General features: G+C 36.5%; 1 protein-coding gene across 1 annotated transcript in view; it reads right to left on the bottom strand.

Annotated features, from left to right (window-relative positions):
- Window positions 1-3211: 3211 nt before the first annotated feature.
- The window catches only part of LOC131033842 (mitochondrial thiamine diphosphate carrier 2), a 119281-nt gene continuing 109741 nt past the window's right edge, over window positions 3212-12751 (bottom strand). The window contains exons 4-7 of the mRNA XM_057965134.2: window positions 11469-11596; window positions 4665-4817; window positions 4412-4558; window positions 3212-4166 (exon numbers count right to left, since the gene is read on the bottom strand). Of these exons, the coding sequence (XP_057821117.2) occupies window positions 3948-4166; window positions 4412-4558; window positions 4665-4817; window positions 11469-11596 (647 nt within the window). The 3' untranslated portion in view covers window positions 3212-3947. The remainder of the gene's footprint in view (window positions 4167-4411; window positions 4559-4664; window positions 4818-11468; window positions 11597-12751) is intronic.

The following is a 12751-nucleotide window of genomic DNA, read 5'->3' as shown; positions in this document are numbered from 1 at the left end:
ATTATTGTTTTTGTAGTCTTCTATTATTCCATGTATACTTTCCAATGAATATCTTTGTTGTTGATGTAGATAAAAGTTATATTGTTAACTAGACCGTTGTGGACAGGTAAATAATTTTGTTTCATTAGTTGCAATAAAACCTATAATGGAACCCAAATGGTGACCTATGTGATGTAAACATACCTTTATATTGGCTGCTAATGAACACAATATGAGGTAAAGTCATCCGCTTCATTAGTCTCATATGTTGAAAGAAATAAGAGCATGTGTGTTAGATAAGCACAAGCAAAATCACTAGAAAACGTAATAATCTTTTGTGCCCCAAATGCTTGTATGCTGTGTTACACGGGGATGCATCCCCTGTTCCAGAACCTGGCATCCTCGTCCCCTGTTGTTTTTGGGATGGGGGGACACCAAGGGGATGTCCCCGCTTGACGAGAAATTCTAGGAATGCTAGGAAAGATACCCAACCATTTGGAGATATTTTGTTGCCCCCGAGATAGCAAGGGGACATCCCCTTGGCATCCCCTCGTCCCCAAAATGGCTAACCGTCCCTTATGGTTGGGAATGATACCAAGATTACAAAAACAAAAACAAAAAAATAGTTTTTCCTTTTCTTTGCTTCTATTGGTTTGTGGGAGGGCCACAAGGACTTCTAAACCACAAAGGAACCCTAAAATGACATGAAGAGTTAAAACCAAACAAAACACTAACCCAACGACCACGAATGGTTGGGCTACCATTGGATGATCCACTTCTACTAGAGGGTGATAGTGACTTAGATGAATCTAAGTTTTTGCATATTGATAGCACAAAATAGGCTTAGTTTCATAGATTGTTGTATTTAGATGTTTGAGACTTTTGGATACATATTTGAGACTTTTGGATATTGATATACCATGGTATTTGATGTTTGAGATTGTTGTTATAATTGCTTTATTGAAATTTATTATGTTTTTTATTAAAATAAGCAGCAAAACAAGGATGTTGGCCCTATATACAAACAACTCGTAGGCGACAAAAAAAAAAGGCAACAAAACAAGGGCATTGAACAAACCTAGGTCAAATAGGCCTTTAACAACAAGCCAAAAGGCCACTGTTAAAAGCTTGTCATATCAACAACCCAAAAACCTAACTCAAGAGTGGGGAGAAACACCCAAAAATTGACACAGGAGTTTTGGGGATTTGGGGGCGGGGGGGAGGGGCGCCTTACCTTTCCACCTACGACAAACAACAGTCCACACAATACTATTATTAGGAACATCATAAGAAGGATCAAGCGGGGAGATCCCCGCAAAGTTTGTGTCTGCAACAAGATTAGACTATTGCTGCATAACAAGAGTAACAAATGTAGGAGCCTTGGGGCCAGAGGAGGCCACATTAGTAGGAGAGCCAACAAAGGCCTCAACACAAGTAAGAGGCACAACCTCATCCCAGGAGGAGACATCATCCTCCTGTGAGGAGTCATCAAAAACATCAAAATCAGAAGCCTTGACAATCAAGTGATCAGCAGTAGCATCTTTCCACCAAGTAGCAGCACCTTTGTCGCATGAGAGAAAAGAATCCGAAGCTAAGTGACCCATTGAGAAGCGTCTCTAACAGCAAAAGGGGAGGCCCTCATAATCCAACGATTGAGTCCATGCCCTATCCCCAACCATAAAAACTACATCCCCAGGGGGAGGCATAGAGATCTCAATGTCAATTAAAATGTGGGCAAAGGTAGAATTGAAATTTATGTTGTTGTTGTACTACTTCCCTCGATATTAATTTACAAATGATATTGTTGTTATCGGTTATTGACATCTGTGTGTGTGTGTGTCGCTGTCCCCTACCGTCCCCATCCCCGAAACGCCGTGGAACATAGCTTGTATGTGAAAAACCTAATCTTAAATCTGCACTGTTGTGTGTGTGTGTATTGCTGTCCCCTACCGTCCCTCTGTCCCCATCCCCGAAACGGCATGGAACATAGCTTGTATGTGAAAAACCTAATCTTAAATCTGCACTGTCCTGCCATATGACAGTTTAACTAGAGATGTCTTTTTCAGTACAAGAAGCCTAAGGGCAAATTTTGGGTAGCAATTTAAGCACATCAAAAGATAAAAAAAATTAGTTTCTTTTAACATCATAACATGTGATCAGTCCTTATAGATGCATCTTGGTAGCCCATCATTTTAGTGTTAATTATCATTGTGGATATTCCGTGAAATGGAATACAAATAATCATAGAGTAGCTCTAATATCCTCGGTGTGAAGGGCAAGTACCAGCTCATCCTGAAGATTCAATTGTTTTCAAGTAACATCCTATTTCAGGACTTTCTCATGTTCATTCCACTTTCAGAGTGAGAAGAGCCTCGAGTTTGCTCATGGTACTAAGGAGAATTGCAGCAATGTGAGCATTAAGAAGGAACAAAATGCAACCTGTCTGCCATTGATATGGCAAAAATGATATCTGAAGGGGCATTTCACTAGTCCACACTTGTTCACATACATAACCATCCAAGCTGAGATGATTTTGTCATCTACTAGTGGCTTTTCTAAAAGCCTAAATTGACCGTAAGATAAATTCATCTAGCTTCTTTAGGTTTAATGCCTTTGACATTTTTACTTGAATGTATTTCAAATCACCTTTAACAAATATTCATTCCATATCAAGTGGAAGTCATACAAACAAATGCATACGGGAACTTCTACTGGAATCTTTGAAGTCACGAGTTGTTCAATAAGAAGCATTAATATTAACAGACATCAAGTTTCCACAATCCATGAGATATTGTCTTGAATGTTTCCGGATTAGATTGTGTATGAGTTTTTTGCATCAAGCTGAACCAAGACACACAATCTAATCCAGAAACAGTCAAGACAGCATTAATAGTATCAAGATATGGGGGCACAGTATTATTATTCAAAAGTCCTCTCATCATGTGATGAATAGAAGTGAAAAGAAACTGAACCAAGACAAAGAAGATTCAGATGACTTTGATTCACAAAAAATACAAGCCATCATAAGGTACTTAGAGTGACAAATAGAATGAAATGGAATTTTGAACAGCATCTTCAACTGTTTTGACTTCAAGTACATGTGTCTCTATAGGTCCTATTTCCTTCCCAGCTTTATTTAATTGTGGGTTGATATCCATTTACCATGCATGTATAAGTGATTAATAGAGTTTGCGATTTCTAAATTCTAAGTTTTCAAACCATACACCATATATAAAAGTCCTTAAACAGGTCTGTGCTTCCACTTTAAGAGTTTGATTACATGTTTTGAGGGCATTCGATGATGCTACCTGTGTTTTTAATAACTTCATCAGATATTAAAAAAATGTTATACTAGATTAGACCAGATTGGTTAGTATGAAGCTTGCAGTTGAACCCAACCACGTTATTTCCCTGTCATCAGGAATAGATACAATGGCCATAATTAAGTCCAAATGACTTGATTTTGTTTAACAAATAGTTTCAAATAACTTTTTGTAAACTACAATCCTTGCCATTTATACTCTCAGTTTCAACAACTTTTGAATATGATGATAAAAATTTGTAACTTTTCAGTACGTGAAACCTTAGGAGGTTATCCTTATATTACTCCGTACAAAAAAAGAATTCTGGTTTCATCTAGAAATTTACAGAGGCTGCTAGATTCTTGAGAAAAATTTCATGCATACATCCACCACTCAAGATTATTGTTGTCTTCAAGTATGATTCCAATGTGCCATCCCATAGCTTCAATCATCCAGCCTCGGCTTTTATTCAAGCACAGTCAGATTTATGAAGTCCGATGAAGTAAAAAATTGAATTTGTTGACGTTAGTGATGTCACGAAGATGACAAAAAAATGTCAAGTAAAATCATGCAACTGAATTTTTGAGCCAAAAAACCTCTGAATTTTAGCTCAGTGTGCATCAATCTTCTTACACAATTGACCTGTTCAATGAATTACTGCAAATTTTACTTTATAATGGAGTCAAGCCAATCAGAAGTATATTCATAAACTACAAATGTTACAGCTCCGGCAGGAGCTGCTTTGATCACAGATGGTACAATCCCTTTATAAAGCCCCGCTAAACCTTCAGCTTGCATTATTCTTCTTAAGGCATCCCACATACCCTTATATGTCTTTTCTTCAACTGATGCACCATATCTGGGATGCCTTCTGAGTCCTTCAACCTGTGAGTAAGAAAACTTAGCCAAAAGACTCTGGAAGCTACTGAAACAATTTTTCCAGCATCAATCATCTTCTCAGTAAGCACCTAGTGAAGACTAGAATACAAACAGTCCAAGACCTCTTCACCTACTTTTACTTAAATCTCACATCCTAACAAGATATGCTAGCTATTCTTACATTCCATGGATAACAAAAAACTTTTGCAAACAGAAAAAGAAAGAGCTAGGACACATCCTAGAAACCCTACCTGAAATCTCTTCTTCACTACATCCAACGGATGACACACAACTTTTGCAACTGTACCAGCAGCAAGCCCACAAAGAAAGAGCTGTAAACTTGATAGATTGTCCTCACTCTCGTTGCTATTATGCATTGTATGGGCCTGATTCCATTCCTATATTTCACAGGAAAGATCTGATTTTCAGCATCTGAAACAATACAAGTTACAAAGCAGTCCAAAATTTCCCTTGATAGTACAAATCATGCAGTATTAAAGATACCTTTATCCAACGCTTGAATGTATCATAAGAACCAAACTGGAGACCGGCATAAGGTACAATTTCTACCAATGTTGGCGATAATCCAGCATATAATCCCCGCATGCCTCTTGTTTGTACAATTTCCTTGAAAGCAGTTCGCAAGTTTGGATAGACCTGTACCAAGAAAAGCTTACCAACAGTCATAATTTCGTTTAATAAAAGGAATGACAAATAAAACTATAGCTACATAGTTCTTAAGGGACATGTAAGAATACAAAACAGCATTCCATGGGGACACGTCCCCAAGGGCCCAGGTGGTCCAGCTGACATCCCAGACACCCCAGGGACTTGCAGATTTGGAGGGGACATCCTCCCTTTCAGGACTAGACAGCATACTCCATTTGGTGTATAATATTTTTTTTAAAGTAATGTTTTAAGGAAAAAAAAGCTAAAACCCCTAAAAAGCTGGGAGGGGATTGTCATTGCAAATTCAGCACATTCTATTTACTTTTTAAAATTTCAGCTGCTTTTAGTTTGGTTAAGTTATTTTAATAGCCATCCCTCACCGTCCCCCTGCTGTCCCCAAAATTCAGTAAAATATTTGTGTTCTCCCAAACTGTGTCCCCACATCCTCACCTCCCGAAAACTTGAAGAAACACTGCAAAACAAGCAATTAGTTATTTGACTGTGCTTTTAATTCTTCAGATTGGAATGGTTCAGATATATGTGGGTGGAAATTACAAATTTACAAATTAAAATGTATTTATCAGATAATAAGAGGACAGAAACAGTATTCACATCATGACAAATGTTTTATTGGCCTTCCATTGATCTCTGATTCTTCATGACAGGTCATATTGCTTATTGCCTTTTTCGATTGGAAAAGAAAATATACTCATAGGAACAAGAATGCTAGGAAGAAAAATGCATGCCAAACCATACAGATAGAGTCAAGCAATATTGTTTATAGTTATTGGTCATGGATAAGGTGTGACCTAGAAATAGAGAATTTGGATTATGAAGCCACCTTTGTTTTCAGTGTAAGTATTGGGTTTGTTTCCTGAGCAGCACTCAATCCCTGGCAAGTTAGAACTCAATTGCATTACTTGCTTATGTTGCTTCCTTGATGGACAAGGATGAACTGAACAAAGGAATATACAGTTTTGTCTACCTCAATATCTCTCCCTTATGGACAGTTTACTACTCAGTCACAACCTTCAGGCTTCTGTTGGATGGCTTGTTTGGTTCATAGGCTTTTAAAAAATTTGTTTTCACTGTATCAATGGTGCGCTTGACCCATCTCATCCTTTGACTGCACAAATGCAGCCTTTATCATGGTGGTACTTGTCTATTCCCACAATGCATTTATTTGCTTTACCTCTTTGTTTGTGACTTTACTTCTCCTGATTTTACTCCGAGATGACTGGCCAGGGGAAGGTGGGCCATTTCAGCACCTCAACAAAGGCCTCTCCCAAAGAAAAGGCAAAGGAAAACATACCCCATGCCCAAAAAATACAGTTTTTTCTTTTACAACATGTGATCTGCAAGAAAATGTTTGAATTCCTCTAGTGGAAGAAATCGTAAAGACAAAAAACATGATGCATTTAGAGAGCATATAAGTCTATTTTTGTTATATATTTGTTTTAATTCAAATATAAATGTCATATGATCCTCTCAAAATTCAAAATTCCAAAGTTTCAAAATCAAACACTATATAAGATTATAAATAAAAAACGTGGAACTGTTAACATATGTCATAAACAGCCAAATACAGTCTCTGTCTTGTTGCACCCCTACATAACTTTTCAATGGTCACCCCTTTAGTGCACTCTTTATCATGTCCATTGATCAAACTAACTGAATAAAGCTGACTATCATATTGTGCCTTTGTTACTTGTCACATTTCAAGCAAAGTTTATCATTTCATGAAGGTTTGAATGGGGAAGCTCTTCCATAATCGGGGCTCTCTAGAGTTGTTAGAGGTCGACTTGATGTTCTCCATCTATTAATTCCAATGCTAAGAATTAATACCTTGATATTGATTGTTCTGGTGCTTCTTTATCAAGGGCTTCGATATTTCTATCTTGCCGTGAGCTGTTGCAGCAAATCGTGAAGAACTTATTATTGCATGCTGGAGTATTGTATTGGGCACAGGTTCGGGAGATTTTGGGGAGAATTATTTCTGTGTTGCCACCATTTGTAAGTCTGTAATTCCCTGGACACACTGTTTACAATATAAGGCTAGCAAATTTCAACAGTCTTTGGAAAGATTGACTAATAATTTTGACTGTGTATTCTGTCATTGATTCAAATTGTCTGGTATTGATTCTGATGTTATGTTGCATTACCTCTTATTCATATGAATGATATTTTAACAATGGAAAGCATAACAAATGGCAATTAAGAGATATTTATAAACTGAAACTTAGCAAACAGAAAACAATCATTTTTGGAAGGATAATTCAGTACCATACTTGGAAGGTTCATCACACTAACACTATATCAGTCCAGGAGGGGCTCATGATCCAAAGATGCCTTTTTTTGAGTCGAAAATCCTTCCAAGTTAATGAGAAACTAAAGGTTGCCGATCATATGGCATGAGCATTTAAGAAGCACACTCAGAGGACTTGTCATGACAGAAAGATATGAAAACACATTATGGCTGGCAGAGGCATGCCTAGGAAGGGCTATGACAGTTAAGCAGCAGAAGCTACATGAAGGCACCTAATGTGCATATGATGAGGTCCATTAAGTGACAATTAAGGTCAAAATAAATGTCTGGATCAGTTTAACAGCAGTTAAGTGTCAAATACAGCATGGAGGCACACCTGCAGATGAATGTCAAAGTTTTAGTGACCAGCTTAAAGGAAATGCAGACTTCGGCAAGTAGCAACAGTCCTTTGTGTGGCAACAATAACACAAACAAGTGCTTATGCATCCTTCAAGTACATGGATAGAGGAAATGAGATAGGTTATGACAGACTTAAAGTGTCATAAATTGTGTGAAGACACGCCTCAGCTGCTTAAATGATGATTTAGGTGACAAGGGCGGACAAAATGAATGCTTCAAGCTCTTTTAACTTTAAGTGACATGACTATTCAAAATGTGTGCTCAGGTGCGATGATGGACAAGTTAGTGACAGCAATGGCATTAGGAGATGCCTGGGTATAATTTAGGTGACGGGAATGGCAAAAATAGGCAGCTGGATCAGTAAAGTTGGGTACTTAAGTGGCAGGACCGAACAAAAGATGCACCTAGGAGGAGAGTTAAGTCTTTTGAGTGACACATACATAAAATAGGCCCTTAAGACATGCAAAAAATGTTTCAAGTGGAGATATGCATGGATGAGGTGCCTAGACAGTCCTTTGAGTCACAAATATGACTACAATAAGCACCTGGATTGTATTCAAGAGGCACAAATGACATAAAGGCACACCTAAGACAGAAGTTAAGTCTTTAGTGGCAGATGAAAGTGAAATTGGCGCCTGGGAGTAGAAATAATAAGAGTTAAGTGGCACGAGGACCCTTGACATGCACCTGAGTCACTGATTTGTGACAGAGATGCATAAAGGGCACACCAAAGGTCAGAAATGAATGTCATCAGTGGCAAGGAGTCATGCTTGACTGTAAAGACCATATTTTCAAGTGACAAGAATGACAGAAATAGGTGGGTGTTTTGGACAACTTCAACTGACAAAGTTTGAATAAAAGTCTGCCTGGACTTTGGATGATGGTGGTAAGTGGTGAACATCGCAAAAAAGGCACCTGGAACAACTTGACACCAATTTCAAATTGGTTAAGTGTCAAAGAAGCACCCCCAGCAGGTTTAACTAATTCTGCATGCTCTCTATTCATCCTGATGATGGATCACGGAGTGTGATCCGAAACTTTATGCAAAAAAACTCATACACAATCTAATCCGGAAGCACTCTAGATTAATATCTAATGGATTGTGGAAACTTGATGTCTGTTATCCTTCAAATGGTTAAGATAATCACAGAGTGCCAAAACTGAGTTTTAAGTGGTAGAAGTTGAATGGAAGCACACTTGACAGGGTATTCCTAGGTCAGAAAGGTTTCCATCCTCCTAATGGAGCAAAGATAATGTTACTCACCTATATCAGCACCTCTTCATGTGATAAATGAGGGCAGTTTATAAGCTTTCACCATGCTCTACTATCCAAGCATCTATCAGTAGTGTGAACTGTTAGAAACTGTGAAGAATAAAGGGAATGTCCAGTACAAATTATGTAATTTTCAGCTAAGTGTTCTCAGCTAAGGCCTGGCTGATGCAAAACTTGCATTCAAAGATAAATTTGCAGCTTCTCCAAAGGTTTGACACTAGGATTTGGCAAAGGCACACGTTTATATGAAGCCATTCAAAGTTTCAGATGGTAGATTGCTAAATTGTGTTTATGGCCTAAGGTTCATCATTTCTTCATTCTATGGTTTTAACTTCAGTTTTTAGCTTTTTCAAAACCCTAGGCAATAACTCTCTACTCTCAGATTGGTACAAACAAACTGTTTGGTGAAGTTGCAAACAGAGTGGGGGTTAGGGTTTCAGTGTTCTTTAGAAATCTGACATGTTTCAAAGCAAGGAGCTCAGCAGAATTACAGAGGCCATTGATACTTCAAACTGCTAGTTTTGACCACAGCTAGTTAAAGCAATTGCTATATCTAAGGTCTTATTTTTGGACAAAGGGTTAGGGCTTATGTTGTGCCGCCTTTAGAAAGGTTTTATTTATTATTTTTTTAGACTAGTTGTTTGCTTTAAAGTTTTTCTTTGCTATTTTTCAGGTGCTTTAAGGGTTTATGCTTTAAAACATGGATATTTGGGATAAAATGATGATTATTCTGAATCCCAAAAATAGGTATCTTGTAGCCTATAAATAAGTGCTTTGAGCACAAGAAATTCTTAATGATAGTTGATTTTATGTTTATGCTGTTGAAATATTGTTCAATCTATTATACTAATATTTCCAATTTTCCATTATAGTGTTTGTAATTTTAATGATTAAATGTTGTTTTTTCATCTAACCGGTAGCCTTGCATGCAACATATTTATTTAGTTCTTGAAAATACATAATGTCTTGTGTTGAAATTGTTATTCTTTCTACTCGTTACTTAGGTAGGGTAGCTCCTCAGCCATACTGAATATGGATTGTTCGGAGGGAAGGAAGGAAGGTCGATCCATTAGATCTCTTCCTTAGCCAATAGAAAAATGTTGTACTTGTGCATTTAGATTGGTTGATTCCCTTCAAAAACTTTAAAATCTCGCTTGTGGGGAAAGAGTTGTTTCCAGTCCTGGTACTCATACAAAAGGAAAAAAACATAAGCAGATAGTTATTTCATTTATGCAAAACCCCCAGAAGAGAATATTGTTTAATGTGGAAACAATCTATTTAGTCTATGGCTTAGTGTTTAGGGTTAGTTTAGATCTCAAGGAGCTTCCCAAATAATTTGAAGAGAGGTCTTACCTCACATACTATTCTGATTTAAGTTGTCTCAAAAGGGACAATAAAATGCGAACACATCTTCTTCATCTCCCTCCTAATACTAATAATATCCAAAAAAAATTCTCCAAAAATGTTTGAACAGAATTGAGTCTAACTATCAAAAAATGCATACATGACGTAGTTATGAAGTGATAGTCTTTGAACAAATGAATTGAGATGTGATGGCATTTTCATGCAGCACAGGACAGTTAACTTCTATACACTTCAAATGGTCCAGCATGAATAATGCTTGCTACTATGCCTTTGGAGTTTTGGGATTCTGACAGAATGATAATACACTAAGACAACTGGTCCCAATCTCCAACCCACGAAAGAAAGGAAATTGGAGTAGTATGCCAAAATTTGTGCTAACATAGACTCCTGCAACTCTCAGCCTCAGCATTCATATAATGTATAGACCTCTCCCAATGATGACAGCAAACATCAATGCCTAAATTGATGACAGAAAGAAGCATGACCTAGCACATTGAAAATTAATATATTTTGGATGCCTTTTATCTTGACAACTTATTATGGAATACAGAGCATTCTGGATACAATCAATGGACTGAAATAATTCTCCACTTGTAGAATCTATTTCAGACATGGCAAATTGGCAAGAAGTTACCTGTACAAGCAGGATCCTTCTATACGAAATTGGAAGAGTACAAGAATAAAAGGCTATGGTTTAGAAGAAACAAGAGATATAGTAGTCAATAGAAAAGAAAAATGTGCAAGGAAAATCATCCCCACTTCAAAAAATATAAAAATTCATTGCAGAAATCAATTTCAAATCTAGAATAGTGCAATCTTCTTATCATAAACAACTACAGGGCAATGAAGCTACTGAAAAAAAAAATCCAGAGAAAAATGAAAGGTAAACCAATAAGAGCATAAAATTGAGTCTGAAAAAGAATTTAAGCACATAAAGCCTCAATTTAAGAAACACTTGATGTAGCAGGAGCATGAAGGCCAAGTAGCAAAATTTAGCAAACCAAAGGTAAATAAGGAATCACAATAGAGGAGTACAGACAATTAATGGGAAAAGCACCAAACAAAATAACATGTACCTCAGGAGAAATTTCATAAGCTACAACAGATATCGGGGACAAGGGCCTGTTTGGGAAGTTTGGCTACAAAAGGTTCTACTTGGAAGCTACAGTGCTCTTTAAATTTTCTTGATGTAAAATCTCCACTAGAGTTGATCCACTTACTAATCTAACCATCAAATAGTCTACTAAATGAAGTGGACAAGATTGTTATTTAAAAACATAACATCATCTTGAAAGTTAAGTATACTTCCATAGAGTCATGTAAGAGATTTTTATACCTTTGGTTCACCCTGTGATGCTAGTATTGTGCGTAAAAGATCAAATGGATATGATCCAATGGTTGCTGCACATCCTGCTAGTGCCCCACTCACATAAGACAAATATGGACTTAATCGAAGATGATCTTCTGCAATAGCAAATGAAGACATTTATGTCAAACTAAAAGTTTTGTAAAACATATTCCCTAACTGTGTATGAAAAGCAGAAATTGCAATAATAAACATAAAATAGAAAGTGAACTTCACGAAGAGAAAGTAGAAGATAATTAAACACTAAAACAAATAGCAGTAACATAAGTTAATCAATTTTCAGACTGATAACTTGATCCTTAGTCATTTAGTGGAAAGAAACAAATGCATCCTATTCGAACATATAAACTTTGGAAAATACAACGTTACCTTAAAATTATAATTATCCTGTGCAAGGTTTTTGTAAGAACATCTAAAAGTGTCTATGCAAATAAAACATGCAATGAAAAAAGACAAAAATATTTATGTTGCATCTGGCATAGATCAATCCCAAACAAGGAATTGTTTGTCAGTATGGAAAAGAGTAAAATTTGTAGAGTTGAAAATTATGCTAAATTGAAAATTATTTTTCTCAAATTTAATCTGCAACAAAGGCACTAGGCTTATGGCTAACATATGGGTTACAACAAATAAAATTGGTCATTCCAGAAGGGGAAATTGCAGAAGACAGCAATCTCTGAAAATATCCCTAAACATCCATATCACAACATGTGATGTCCCGTTTTTAATTAATTTAAATTTGTAGAAAGAATACCTATTCCTATACTTCTTGTGTGTTAATGCAGTAGTAGCTTCTGCAAGATAAAACTCTCCTAACTCATTAATCTCCTCTATTCTGTTATTAGTTTACTCATTCATGCTTTATGTTTATCAGACTATAACATTGATCATAATTATGATATTGATATTGGATAATGATGGATTAGATTGACGACCTACTTAACTATGTTAAGCGTCAATCTAAATGCTATCGGGCTATTAACCTGATAGCATATTAATGTCGATTCATATATGAATCGGCATTAATATGCTATCAGGGTATTAACCCGATAGCATATAATGCTAACAGTTATTGTTATTGTTTACTTTATATTGATCCATTATCATATGCTTTGATACCGATTCATTATCGGGTATGCTTTAGATCTGTTACAATTAACAATGATACCGATTCATTATCGGGTATGTTTATAAGTATTGTTACCATTAAACAATGATACCGATTCATTATCGGGTATGTTTATAGCACCGAT

This window comes from Cryptomeria japonica, chromosome 9, assembly GCF_030272615.1.
Source record: "Cryptomeria japonica chromosome 9, Sugi_1.0, whole genome shotgun sequence".
Classification (NCBI taxonomy): Eukaryota; Viridiplantae; Streptophyta; class Pinopsida; order Cupressales; family Cupressaceae; genus Cryptomeria; species Cryptomeria japonica.
This window is presented reverse-complemented; position numbering and strand designations above follow the sequence as displayed.